The 15,056-nt window shown below is 37.4% G+C and overlaps 1 protein-coding gene across 2 annotated transcripts in view; it reads left to right on the plus strand.

The window, feature by feature from the left end:
- Nucleotides 1-15,056, plus strand: part of ENTPD4 (ectonucleoside triphosphate diphosphohydrolase 4) — a 28,931-nt gene that overhangs the window by 6,369 nt on the left and 7,506 nt on the right. Inside the window, exons 3-9 of one of the 2 annotated variants that reach the window (XM_033134264.1) lie at nt 961-1,158; nt 1,674-1,879; nt 4,701-4,851; nt 5,133-5,236; nt 10,379-10,438; nt 10,712-10,866; nt 12,471-12,637. In XM_033134264.1, coding sequence (XP_032990155.1) covers nt 961-1,158; nt 1,674-1,879; nt 4,701-4,851; nt 5,133-5,236; nt 10,379-10,438; nt 10,712-10,866; nt 12,471-12,637 — 1,041 coding nt within the window. The remainder of the gene's footprint in view (nt 1-960; nt 1,159-1,673; nt 1,880-4,700; nt 4,852-5,132; nt 5,237-10,378; nt 10,439-10,711; nt 10,867-12,470; nt 12,638-15,056) is intronic. The other variant, XM_033134265.1, reaches the window with a different exon arrangement.

Raw genomic sequence — 15,056 nt, forward strand, 5'->3', positions numbered from 1 at the left:
TGTACTTACATAAACCTAGATGGTATAGCTACTGCTCACCTAGTCTAAATGGTAGAGCCTGTTGCTCCTAGGCTACAAAACCTGTACAAACATCACAAGATTAATTCAAGCACAAGAGAAAATAATGCGCTCAAGAGATGAGGTAAACTGAGGCTGCCACCAGTATAACACGGCGTACTGTTTTACAGCAAACTTTGTTTTGTAACTAGAAAGAGTATACTCTAAAATAACGATAAAAAGTATAGTAAATTCATAAACCAGTAACAGTCATGTATTATCATTATTGTACATAATGGTATGTGCTATACGTCTGTGTGACCAGAAGTAGGTTTGTTTACACCGGCATCACCACACACAAGTCATGTGTTGCACTGCAGTGGTACAGCATCACTAGGCGATAGGAATTTTTCAGCTCCATTATAATCTTAGATGAGGACCATCCCATACGCGGTCCATTGTTGATCGAAACCGAAACATCATTATGCGGCGCTGTATGTTTCTAATCTAATGGGCAAGGTTTGGACCACAGGATGCTCATTTAGCTCTGAAGGCCTACTTTATTACATGTACTTCTGTGTACTAAATTGTCTTTTTGTTTCATCATCCTTAAACCTGATTTCATTATAGATTTAAGTGTTTATCTTATTGAACTTATTTTTAGAAATTGTCTCTAATTCTTTTGTTAGACCAAAACAGGGTACAAATGAAAATCTACATAATGCACTCAAGAAGGGGAAAACACAGAAGTGTCATAACCATCAGGGCTTAATTCTCATTCCTATAATTTTATAATAATGGGTTATGTAGCAACATAGTAATATGGAAGATGCTGGTACACAGGTACCTACCGGCAGGAAAACAGGAGCAGCTCAAACTGAATGTCTTGCTTTCAAATCAGTTTAGGTGAGGGAATGCCTCTTCGGGGCAGATTGCTTTAAAATCTGTTTTTTGAAATTTCAGGATCGGCATCTCCTGTCTTTTTCCTGCTTCCTGGCATTTTAGCATCTCTCCAGTGGGCTGTCCTCGAATTTTGAATACCAACTTACGCCAAATTATTGTTATCAGCATTCTAGCTGCTGCTGTTTCACTTTTATACTTTTCTGTTGTCATAATTCGAAGTAAGTACGGGCGGCTATCCAGAGACAAGAAGTTTCAAAGGTGAGAGAAAAAAACATTTGTTTTCTAGATGGGGTGCCACAATTTCATTTCATGGTTTCAAGATTCTGGGATTAGGTTGGAATTTAAGTAGCCTGTGGCTGTAGGAAACAGATGCTGTACTGAATACAACAGGGCATGAAAAATTAAACTGTTAGAAACTGTTTAATCATTAGCCACCATATCTACATCATAAGAGGATTTAAACATAAGCTTCTCCTATGATCTCTCCTAAGCTGATTTTTCAGTAATGTTGATAGTTTGGAATTAGTTTTACTTCTCAGAACATCTTTGAACATCTTTTAAGGAATAATGAGTGCATCTGTGATTTAGATTATCACTATCACTTGTTTTGTTTTCTTTTGACTAATCACTTGACATTTGTAAAAAGGTTATAGCGGTGCTACTGCACAGCTTAGACATCACTGACTTGGTATTTGTTTACTGAATTTGCTCTGTTAGGTTTAGGATGATCTTCTCCGTCTCAATAAAAGTGCACATTTGTTTTTCTAAACCAGGTACTGGGCACGAGTCACTGACATTGAAGCCACAGACACCAATAACCCCAATGTGAACTATGGTATCGTGATAGACTGTGGGAGCAGTGGGTCTCGGATATTTGTCTACTGCTGGCCCAGGCATAATGGCAATCCTCACGATCTGTTGGATATCAGACAAATGAGGGATAAAAACCGCAAGCCAGTGGTTATGAAAATAAAACCCGGTATGTAAATGACAAAGATCTGATTGATAACCAGGTTCTGTCCTTTCATCTCTGTGATGTCTTTCACATCTCCCCCTTTTTCTCCCCATGGTCATCGCCCTCATTCGGAGCTCATGCCAGGACCCAGTTGGTCTCCTTGTTTCACTTTGTCTCTTCTGTCCATCTTGCATAAGGTGACTAACACCTTAATAAAGTGTCCAAACACCACGCCTTTCTTTTGTTTCCTGCCACGTGTATCATAGTGCCTTACTCATGGTGTTTGCTCAGATGGTTGCTGGCTGACATTAATTTTGGAGGGATTTTTTTCCCCTATTTGGTAGCCATTGGTTTCTATTCTTAAGGCAAGGTAATTTCAGATAACTCATGGAAATCTATATTAATACATTGGTATATATGCCATTTTTAAAAATTGCTGCTCTAATATATTTCTAATTATCTAGATTATTTAATATTGGTGACCATAGAGCATACAAGAGTTGATAACCATTATGTACAGTTTTTAATGATACCACAGTTTCTAAGTCAGCGTGTTATGTAAAAATTGGGATTTGCCTTTCCTGTTAGACTATTTAAATCAATGGTTCTTAACCATTTTCTATATTTACAACATTTCCATGTGCAGCCCCCTTCTGTCAGAACTATTAGGAGTGGAAGGTGTCAGGAATACCTTGAAATAGGCATTTTGCATCTTACCAGTTGATAATCACTGATTTAAAACAGTGAACATAGGTCTTAATAGAGATTCAGCACTTTTATTTCATCTTGCTAGTGTGTTAGATAGTAAAATATTAAAATACAGACAATCCAAGGATTTTATCTTTTAAAATATTAGAGGATATTAATAAAAAATAATCATAGCTTATGTCCTATTTCAAAAATATGAGTGAAAAGGAGATTCAGTTTTAAAATGATAAAATACCCGTTCTTATAAAATGGTTCATGACCACATAGATTGTCGACCCCTTGAATCCTACTCATTCTTCATGGAATAATCGAGGCCCCACTTCCTTCTTCAGGCATCCCTCAACAAGTTGGTTTTTCATTGATGTTTGGGCATCTGGACACCAGCATATTGCTCAGAAAATTCAAATTCTCTACCTCGTTTTTTAGGTTAGAGACTGGGAACTTAATCTGTGTTTCTCGTACAAGCATTATTTTGATACCAAATACAGTTCCATGAATGAAGATTATTTTTTCTATAAGCCTTAGTGAATGACTTTTCTATTTTTCTGCCCCCTGAAATTTTTATGTATCCCTAATGTGGAAACAGTTTCAGGGTTAAAATAATATTGATCAAAGTCAAAATTCATAAGAGGACTAAAAACTGAAACTCTATAAAGCACTTTGCATTTCATCTAGACTCAGATACCAGGTTCCATCAATGACTAAACTGCTCTCATGGAATAAGATGAAACCTTTCACACCTTGGAATTTTCCTTTGAGAACAAAGGTAAAGCTACAACAGCATCCCAGGGTAGACACTAGAATCTCATTAAAATCAGGCTTAACATGATTCTCTCTAATGCTATAGGAAGTGTTTAAAGTGGAAATTCAAAAACCTTTTTATAACACTTCTCTGTCCTGAAGCATGGGCTTTTGTGTATAGCATTACAACAAAGCTCTAGAAATATCCTTAATAGATTCCGGATAGTTTTGGGCTTGGTGTCCATTGAAATAGTATTGTATGTGGAGTGAAACAATCTGGCTTTCAGTCTGTTTTTTGTTGATTGCTTTGACAAATCACTTAATCTTTCTGGGTCCACAATTTCCTATTCTGTGAAATAAGGAATTTTTGGACTCCTAAAATCCCCCTCATCTTTAATATTATAGGCTAAATGACAACTAGAAATACTCATTCACTTATATACTTATTCAGCATATATTTGCTGAGCACCTGCTTTTTGGCAGGCACTGTGTTAGGTGCTGAGAATATAAATTTGAACAAGACAGTTTGTACCCTTGAGAAACTTACAGTTGAAATGAGATAAGCAAATAAATCGGTAATTTCGATAAGGTGTAATGAGTGCTACAATTAGAGATAAGGGTAAGCATAGAATGTAATAAGAGCTCATCTTTGGGGTTCTGTTTGGGAAGACTTCCATAGAGGAAGCAGCTCAGTGGATGAGCAAGAGTTAGCCAGATGAAAAGAGATGAGAAGTGAAAACATGAGAAGAACCAAGTGAGAGGCAACTGATGAAACCCAGAACATTTGTTGGGGTGAGGGAGAGGAATTTTATTCAGAGTACTGAGCTACTAGATGGCCAGTGATGGTGGTCACTGAGGTAGGTAACAAGCAGTAAGAGCAGGTTTGTAGTAGACGTTGAGTTCAGATTTGTGTAGGCTGAGTTGTAGGGGTGCTGTGAGGACAAGCACATGGCCTTGTCCGGTGGACAATTACCACATACAGATCTGTAGGCTGGGGAAGAGATCTGGGTGGTACTAAAAAGAGTTGGAGATTCGAGACATAGATAATGATGGCAGCCATGGGAGTGAGTGAGCTTGCCTGAGGAAAATAGCACTTTTCTTGAGGGCAGGGATGAGCTCATGTGCCATCGATCCCGAATGTCTGACATATAGTAGCTACTCAGTCAGGTCTGTGATTTCTTTTTTTTTTTGATGAGTGAGAAGAGAGCATAGGACTGACTATTCAGTACCACTATCATTGAGGAAGAGAAACCGTGGAAGGAATTGCCAGAGGGATAGGAAAATACTAGGAGAGTAAGGTGTGTAGCTTGAATTTCTTTCAAATTAGCCACATTGAAAAAGCATAAGTTACAAGGTAAAATAGCTGCTTGTTAATAGAAGTGTCCTTTTTCTGTAGGCATTTCAGAATTTGCTACCTCTCCAGAGAAAGTCAGTGATTACATTTCTCCACTCTTGAACTTTGCTGCAGAGCATGTACCACGGGCAAAACACAAAGAGACCCCTCTCTACATTCTTTGCACAGCTGGGATGAGAATCCTTCCTGAAAGGTGATCCTCTGCACAAGGGCAGGCCAGGCCTGCGTTGGTGGTGGTGGTAGTGGGGTTGGGGGTGGGGGTGGCGGTGGGGGTGGGGGTGGTGAATCACATTCCCACAACTCTTGAAAATTCTTTCCTAAAATAAATAATCTTTTCAATGAATTGCTTTGGTTTTAAAATGTACTGTTTTCATAGAGCATAAACCAGACCATAGTGGTTTTTTATCCTTTTTTAAAAAACAAAAATTCAGGGTGTAATATTTTGATAATGTAAATTTTTGGATTGTCTTACAGCCAGCAGAAAGCCATCCTGGAAGATCTTCTGACTGATATCCCCGTGCACTTTGACTTTCTGTTTTCTGATTCTCATGCAGAAGTAATTTCAGGGAAACAAGAAGGTTGGTATATTGGTCTTCAACTTGAAACTATTTCTTTAAATCGTCTCCATTTTCCCCGTGTATACTTTATTAAATTACTCTTAATATCTTAAAATTCGGAAAACCATGGCCTTGTAATATTATAATTTTTAAATGGCAAAATTAGCTTCTTACATGGCTGGTCTTTATTATCGAAACATTAAGCCATTAAAAAAATAACTTAGTTTGTCTTCAACACACTTAGGAAACAAATGTTGGACTCATTTTGATAGAAAAGTTTTCTGTTCCTTGTCTAGTCTATACAGCTTTCTGGAATTATGATAATTACTGAGTTATTGAATGGAGGCTTCTACTAATTTACTAACTAGAAAGGCGAAATTATTCTTAACTTTGATACACTGAGAAAACTTCAAAGAAACGATTCCATTGAGAATGAAATGATAGGTCAATGAAATTATTTGGGGAATACCTTGCTAGAAATAGAAACCAAAAAGCACTTATTTCAAAATCATCTATCATTTTAGCAAATACCTCCTCTATGAAAGGCACTGTAGAGAATACAAAATTGTGTGAAATTCAGATACTGCCTTTGTACTATTTACAGACAAGTGAGGTTCGCAGTCTACTGCTATGTGAGGTAGAATTGTAGGTACCGTAGGAAGATAAGGAAAAAGTATCATGGGAATTTGAAAGAGGGAGACATTTTGTTTTCTAGCTAAGGGCATCATGGATAAAATGACATTTGAACTACGCCTAACGAGGTAGCTATAGATACAGCATGCCAGAGCATGGTATGACAGGGCTGAGAGAGGGATAGCAAGCACAGCAGACAGAAAACCGTGGTTTGAGGCAACACAGGTTGGAAAAGCGGCGCTATAGACAGAGGAACAAAAATATTTTAGTTTGACTGGATTATAGTCCATTTGAATTCTGTTGGTAATACCATGTTTCCCCCAAAATAAGACCGGGTCTTATATTAATTTTTGCTCCTTTTAGGCCTTATTTTCAAGGATGTCTTATTTTTTCATGTACAACAATCTATATTTATTCAAATGCAGTCATGTCATCTTCTTCTGGAACATCGTCATAACGTACTAAATGCGTCCGTCTGGCTCAGATCTTAACTGGGGCTTTTTTTCAGAGTAGGTGTTATTTTGGGGGAAACACGGTAGTAAAAGTTGGACAGGTCTTGGTGACGTCATCATCATGGCGGCGTGAGTCGTTCCTTTTTTCTCTCCCCTTCGATTTTATAACTAATCAGACTTGCATAACAAAAAATAAGCACATCTGCACAGCACACCGGTGCACCTAAGTGATCCATCCACGTGTGTACCCGAAGGTGGGTGGATTGGATCTTAGAGGGGGTTGCGGACCTAGGTGAGCTGCAGGAGAGGCAGCAGTGGTGGCAGCGGACTGGTACAAACATTCTGGCAGCGGAGTGGAGGGTGAAGGTGGTATGTAGGGGTCTACCTGGCCAAGCACGCTGCAGCTGGAGGGACCTGCTGCTCTCTCTGAGAAGAGACCACAGTGACTGCGTGTGGGAGGTGGGCGGGAAGGAAGGAAGGCAAAGAGAACTGAAGGAATACGTAACCTGCTGTCTGCCCTAGGATGCTGGCAAAAGGACCACCCACAGGCCTCTGGGACACCCCCACTGGAAGATCCCCCCCCGGTCTGTGAGCACACCCAAACCACCACGTACTAAGCGCCTACCGCCCCCAACTCTGCAACCACCCTTTTTTTCCCTCTCCACCAGTTTTTATGCACATGCTCCCAACCTTACTCAGCTCTGGTAAAAGAAACAAAAAACTTGTGCTATAACACCACCTTCTGGAAGACAATGGGAAGTCTCCTAATTACCAACATGTTGAATTGTTAGAATCAAAGTAAACCAAGCCTTACCTCAATAAGAAAGATATTCAGTACTTGAAGTGCGGCAGCAAAAGCACTTTTTATCAAACACTATGAAACATCACGGTAATATGGTATCACAAAAAGAAAACGAAAGTTTTCTAGCAACAGAACCTGAAGACAAAGACTACTGTGATCTAACTGATAAAGAATTCAAAAAAAACTGTTAGGAAGAAATTCATTGAGCTACAAGAAAACCCAGAAAGTCAATGTTAGGATCTCAGGAATAAAGTTAATGAATAGAAGAAGTACTTTACCAAAGAAACTGAAATTCTAAAAAAGAACCACACAAATTCTGGAGCTGAAGAATTCAATAAATGAGATGAATAATGCATTAGAAAGCATTGGAAATAAACAAAGAGAATAAGCAAGCTCGAGGATAGGAATTTAGAAATGTTTCAGGTGGAAGAGAAGAGAGAACTAAGATTTTTAAAAGGTGAAGAAACTCTACAAGAACTATAGATCCATTGGAAGAGACAACATAAGATTAATGGGTATTCCAGACGAAGAGAAGGAGAAAGGAGCAGAGAACATATTTAAGTAAATAATAGCTGAGAATTTCCCAAACCTGGGGAAAGAACTGAATATACAAGTCTACAAAGTTAGTAGTACACCTTACTATCTCAACGCAAAAAGACCTCCAAGATATATTAAAACTGTCGAAAGTCAATGATAAAGAAAGAATTTTAAAGGCAGCTGGGGATAAAAAGACAGCAATCTACAAAGGAACCCCCGTGAGGCTGTCAGCAGATTTCTCAGCAGAAACTTTACAGGCCAGGAAAGATTGGAATGACATATTCAAAGTATTGAGAGAGAAAAATTGCCGGTCAGGATTATTACTCTGTCCAGCAAAGTTATCCTTCAGATGTGAAGGAGAAATGAAGGCTTTACCAGACAAACAAAAGTTGAGGGAGTTCACCAGCCACTAGACCTGTCTTACAAGAAATGTCCAAAGGAGCTCTTCAAGCTGAAATGAAAAGACAGAAGTACACAAAGCTCTGGTTAAGGTGATAAATAGAATTAGAAAACTGCAACTTTTTTAGAGTACTATATTAAACAATTATAGCATAATGGTTCAAAGAGAGCGTTAAAAATAACTGTAGCTACTACAACTTGGTAACAAAATCACCACATAAAAAGAGATATTTGGTGACATCAAAAATATGAAAGGGGAAGAGTAAAAGGGTGGAACCTTTATAGGCAAATGAAGATAATTTGCTGTCTGCAAAAAAGGACAGAATAGAGAGCACAGAATTAAATCCTTGCGTATTCAATCAGCTAATACTCAATGAAGGAGCCAAGGACATTCAATGGGGGAAAGAATAGACTTCAACAAGTGGTGCTGGGAAAACTGAAGAAACACATGCAGAAACATGAAGATGGATCCCTATTTCATACCACTCACAAAAGTCAACTCAAAGTGGATCAAAGATTAAACATAAGACCTGATACCACAAAATTCCCAGAAGAAAACGTAGGGGAAAAGCTCATTGATATTTGTCATGGCAATGATTTTGGGTACATGACACCAAACGGAAAAAGCAAAAATCAACAAATGGGATAACCTCAAACCCAAAAGTTTCTGCACAGCAAAGGAAGCCTACAGAATGAGAGAAAACTTTTGCAAACTATTTATTGGATTGGAAGTTAATATCTAAAATGTATAAAGAACTCATACAACTAAATAACAAAAAAATCAGATTGGAAAATGGGCAGAAGAACTAAACAGACATTTCCCAAAGAGGACATCAAAATGGCCAACAGGCACATGAAAAGATGCTCTGTATCATTAATCATCAGGGAAATGCAAATTAAAACCACAATGAGTTATCACCTCATACCTGTTAGAATGGCTGTCATCAAGATGAGAGAACAGATGCTGGTGAAGATGTGATGAAAAGGAAACCTTATGCCTTGTTAGTGGGAATGTAAATTGGTCCAATCACTATGGAAAACATGAAGGGTCCTCAAAAAATTTGGGCTGGGTCTGCCATATGACCCAGAAATTTCACTTCTAAGTATATACACAAAGGAAATGAAAACAGGGCTTTGACATGATATAATATATGCACCCTTATGTTTATCACAGCATTATTCACAATAGCCAAGATAAGGAAACAACCCAAATACCCATGAATGATGAATGGATAAAAAATGATGTGGTACATATACACAGTGGAATATTATTCAGCCATGAGAAAGGAGGATATCCTGACATTTGCAACAACATGGATGGACCTTGAGCACATTATGCTAAGCTAGATAAGTCATTAGAGAAACACAAGTAGTATATAATATCACTTATTTGTGGAATCTGAAAAAGTCAAACCCCTAAAAAAACAATGAAATGGTGGTTGCCAAAAGATTGGAGGGGACTAAGACTGATGGTGGTTAAGGGTACAAAGTTGTAATGAGTAGCAAATAAGCCATAGAAATGTAATACACAGTATAGTTGACCTTTGAACTGTGCGGGTCCACTTACAGCAGATTTTAAAAATTCAACTGTTTAATAGTGAATATAGAGAATAATGTCATACTATGATTATGTAAGGTGATAAATATCACTGTAAAGACAATCATATTACAATGTATAAATGTATCAAAGTAACATATTGTACACCGTACTTACAGAATGTTACATGTCAAATTTATTCAGTAAAAAATGTTGGGTCTGGAATTATAAGGCTGTGGAGTTTGGACTTCATTCTGTAGGTCAGTCCAATAGCAGAAAACAGAGTGGGTTGGAGTGGAAGAGTAGGGGCTTGAAGATTGATTTGGTCTCTGTAGTAACAGCTTAAATCAAGGTGGTAATGAAAATGGGTAAAGATTGAATGTAGGAAATACTGTAAAAAGACAATCAGATGTGACAACTGAATGAAAGTGGGAGATAAAGGAAATGAAAGTCAAAGTTAACTTGTTTTTAAAATCTTGCAATTGATAGGCTTAACTTCATAAAAAGTAAAATGTCCAGATTTCAAAACAACCTGTAAATTTCTAAGGAAAACTAGCATCTAGGAAATATTTTCAACCTATATAAATGAAATGAAACTGTAAATTTTAAAGTTTAGAATTCTTGGGAAAACTCTAGGAAAAGATAGACTACATTAGTAGAAATGTGTTATTTCAGATGACGTTTTTACAAGTTATTAGGGAATAAGATAAATGAGATGTTTGCACTGACTGCACTGATAAAGAGTTATACAAAATATTTTAAAGCCCTATTCTTCTTATCTTCACCCTGTGCAATGTCTATAGGTGTGTATGCTTGGATCGGCATTAATTTCGTCCTTGGACGATTTGAGCATATTGAGGATGGTGAGTATCACGTTTCCAACTAATATAGCTAACTGGAAATGATGGCTTTTTCTATTTAATCTAAAGGACGAAAAAGGAAGGAGCGAAGTTTTGTGGCACAGCTGAGTGTGTAGTAATGAGAGAAGCTGCTATTTCACACAATTATCTTGATTTTAATTGGGAAGAATAGGCCTAGAAATGCTTGAAACGTGCCATGAAAATAAGATGACTCTTCAAAAGATCCCAGTTCTCTGGTTTTGTTCTGTTCCCATGGATGTTTCTCACTCTTTCCAGATGATGAGGCAGTTGTGGAAGTTAACATTCCTGGTAGTGAAAGCAGCGAAGCCATTCTCCGTAAAAGAACTGCCGGTATTCTCGACATGGGAGGCGTGTCGACCCAGATAGCATACGAAGTCCCCAAAACTGTAAGCTTTGCCTCCTCACAGCAGGTTATTATCTGTACAAATTTCCTTCTTTTTGATTTGGTTTCATTTAACATATTTCCATCCATTTTTGTTTTGTTTTCTGAGTCTGAACACATCTTTACTGTGCTTCCTGAGGTACCACCTTCTCAACCAAGGAGAAAGGAGACGGGAGGAAACCAAGGCAGTCCTCCCCTAAGCCGTTTGTGTTTGTTCATTGAAGTCAGCTGGTTTGTTTTCTGAAATTACGTAGTTTTTCTTTGGTGTATATGTCAGCCACATGCTTGAGTTTTTGTTTATATTGTCTCCTCAATCACTTCTTTTCTCAACAGGTATTGTAACACTTAATAGAATCACATCAGATTTCTGAAGTTACAATTGGGGATAATACTATTTTTTTTAATGGCTCAGACATTTTTTGACTTTTCTCAAAAAGGCTGAGGTTTATATCCACTGCTTCCACGGTTCTGAACTTATGGTTTACTCTGCCGTGTCTCCAAACCTTCAGTGCTCTCAGTCACTGCCTGTAGTTTCCTAGTAGGCTGGTGGCCTTGCGTGGAAAGCCCCACAAGGGTTTCCAGATGTATTCCTGAATTGCTACATGTCTTTATCACTCTTTCCATTCCTCTTAAATTAATACCAAAGCCTAGTTTCCTACACTTTCCCCCAGCTAGGCTGCATGCATCATCATTGCGTCCTCACTAGCTTTGTGACCTTGTGCTTGTCAATTAACCTTTCTGAGCTGGTTTCTTCATCTATAAATGTGAATGCAGGTGCCTATAACATAGTGTTACTCTGAGGTTTAAATGAGATAGTGCATATATCTAATGTATTGCCAGGTACCTAGTGGTCACTCAGTGCATGTTATTGATACATTAATTAAGCTCCTTAGAAAAACGCCTTGTAAATTCAAATATTACAATCTGTGTTTCCTACTTCCCATCTAGACATGCTTCTGGAAAGTATTACACTCTTTGTAAAAAGTCATGTTTTTCCCTTCAAGAGAAATTAAAAAATAGATACAAAGCAAGTTTGGAAAACATACTGAAAAATCAGGATTAAAAATTTCCCGTGAATGCATCATCCCAAAAAATCATTGTTAGCATTTTCATATATTTCTTTTCATTTTTTGTCCTATTTATAGTTTTTAAAAGTATGGTTGTTATAATCTTAGTGTTTATGCAATTTTATGTCCTTGGACAGCACATACACATGTTCCTCCATAAACTATTGGTTACCATAATTTATTAAAAAACCTTCCTAGGAGTTGTATGTTTAGATGACATCCAGCTTTTTCTGTCCCAGAATTGCAAAGGACATCTTTGTATATAGAGACTTTTCAATACTTAGGATTATTTCCAAAGCATAGGATTCCATAAATAGATTTACTAGATCAGAGGCTATGAACTAAATATTGCTGACTTCCTTTTTCAGAAAGTTGTAACAATACCACAAATGGGCAGCACAGCTGAAACTCCTTAAGTCAGAATTGTCATAGGACCCTTAGAAAATGCAGAAGCAGAACTTTTTGCTCCATTTAGATGAGAATCTTTTTAGATCCTTCTTTTTACAGAAGGTAATTGTTTTTATATTGCTTAAAATATTAAAGTTTGTTATCCTTATGTCTTCAGGAAGAAGTAGCGAAGAACTTGCTAGCTGAATTTAACCTGGGATGTGACGTTCACCAGACTGAGCACGTGTACCGAGTCTACGTGGCCACGTTTCTTGGGTTTGGTGGCAATGCTGCTCGACAGCGATATGAAGACAAGATATTTGCCAACACAGTTCAGAAGAACAGGTAAAGCTCCTTCCACTGCTTGGCAGTCACTTTCAAACCCAGGTCTCTCCTCATAGAAAACATATCAAGCAAAGCAGGGAGACTTCAGTCAGCAGAAGCATGTTAGCCCTGTTAGCTTGTTATTTCCCTGCCATCTGAGCTGGGAGAAGTGAGAGGACACCAGGTCGTGCCTTGGGCCCTGTATCCCACCAGGTGCAAAGGAGGCTCTCTCTCTGTCTCAGATCCACCTCCCCTGAGGGATTAGAAATGTCACTATGAGGACATTACAGTAGTTTTCAGCCCTGGGTAATGCATTCCAGATTGCAGAGTCCTTGGGAAACTCAGCACGTGGGCCACAGCAGATGTCCTAGAGCCTGCGCAGTAAGTGATGATCAAATTGTCATTATTGATAACATTCAATTACATGATGTTCTGGAAAAACAGCCTGTGCCGTTATTTACTGGATAAGACCATAGTGAAGGAAGTTATTCAAGAGAAAGAAATGATCTAGATTAAGTCAAAGTTAATGGTTTTAAACACTTACAGCAGTGAAACTTTTAAAAATGCGTTTATGAAGAATTCTAGTATAGAAAATATATAAAACAAATAAAAGCAACACTATATCAGTTTAAATTTATAAGTTGAAGTATATAATAATTATTTATTTGAAATTAGTCCATAAAAACAGAAAAGCCATTTGAATGAATAAAAATACCTGAAATCTAGAGTTATAGAAAATGTCCTATTAATTACTCTTTTATTTTGTGTGTTTTGATGAAATAATTTTGAGGGGAGAAAAATCCTAATTCATAGGGATAAATACTAATATATTTCTTTGATCAATTTCATCTTAAAGCTGTGGAGGCCTGAACTTTAAGAAGACCAAGTCAGAGTCATTTAGTATCACATTTCCAGAAATTCATATATGTGAATAAGAATTCATATATGTGAATAAAAACTTAGTTTTTTGTCTGCTCCAGACATTAGTTGAATACTGTTAGTTAAGTGATTGGTAGTCCCATAGTTTCTTTTTTAAAGTGGTGTATTATATAGCACATTTTAGTATAATTATTTTTTTATAACAGTCTTAAAATAGAAATATTTTGTAAATGATATTTGAATCAGAATTTTGGGAAAACACCTGCAACTCTAATTTTTACTAATTGGTTTTACTGTCAAGAAGCTTATATAGTGAACAATTGGTGGTACTTCTTAATAAAATGTAGGGGAAGCAACTACAAACAGTGGCATAAAGTATACATTTGACTAGTCTTGGACTTGTATAATAATTATAAATGTTAGTCATCACCTTTTACATATGTCATGAATTGAGCCTTGAAATGCACATTTATCTTTTTGCCATTGGTAGTGATGATTGATTTTTTTGATTAATTAAACATTTTTAATAGTGGCAAAGACCTCAGTTTATTACATTCAAGTGCATTTTGAATTGTCCTGGTCTTACGAATAAACAACTTGTCAGTTGAGTGGCAAGTAAAAACTTAACTTACTGTTAGTGATTAAATACTTAATTCAGGCACTCTCTTAATACTTAAATACTTTTCAGGTCCATGGGATTCATGGTATCAAACACTAACTCCAGTGTTCGGAGCTCATTCCTGTTCCTCAGTTGCTTCACATTGAGCATACATAGCTGGATGACAGACCTTCGTGCCTGGAAATTTCATTGGGAAATACTAAGCATCGTACATTTTAGTGAGCAAAGTTAAGATTTTCCTATGGGACTTCTCCAAACCTGTAATACAGTAGAAACACTGTTATCTGCAGCAGTTGGGATCAGTAGTGGATTAATTTTTTTTAAATCAGTTAAAACAGAGAATCATAAAAACAGAATCAAACCTCAAGCATTTTGTTTTAACTTATGCATTTAATTGCCAATCTTTTGCTCTGGACTAAAGTGTGTGTTTTTTAGGCCATGCTCGTCATTTCCTCTGTCATATACTGCACCCTCTCATGTTGGTATCATTTTGGCTTTCTGACATTTGTGAAGCAATTTGATACCAAATTTGCCTAGATTTTTACTAATTTTTCTCAGTTCTTTTTAAATCTTGCTAACACACCTAATTTGACAGCAGTTTTCTGGCACCTTGTCTTTATCATATTTTCCGAAGTCATCAATCTCATTTTCACAGAACCATTTACTTCTTTTCACAGCCACATTTCATCTATATATGATTAAAATCACAAGCACTCGTGGCAGAAATGGGGCTGGGAATAACACAGTTGGTGGGCGTTTCCCTGCTGTGAACAGGAGACTGAGGGGAGCTCACTGACCATGCGCAGTGAGCGGCCGGGACACCAGGCTGTGTACAGGGGACGGCAAAGCTTCGGCTCACTCACCCCGGGAGTTGTTTCACTGGACTCTGTTAAGGTGCCTGTTGTATGAAAGTGTGTATCATGAATCTCCAAGAGGGGCTCG

This window comes from Rhinolophus ferrumequinum, chromosome 18, assembly GCF_004115265.2.
Source record: "Rhinolophus ferrumequinum isolate MPI-CBG mRhiFer1 chromosome 18, mRhiFer1_v1.p, whole genome shotgun sequence".
In the NCBI taxonomy this organism is placed as follows: domain Eukaryota; kingdom Metazoa; phylum Chordata; class Mammalia; order Chiroptera; family Rhinolophidae; genus Rhinolophus; species Rhinolophus ferrumequinum.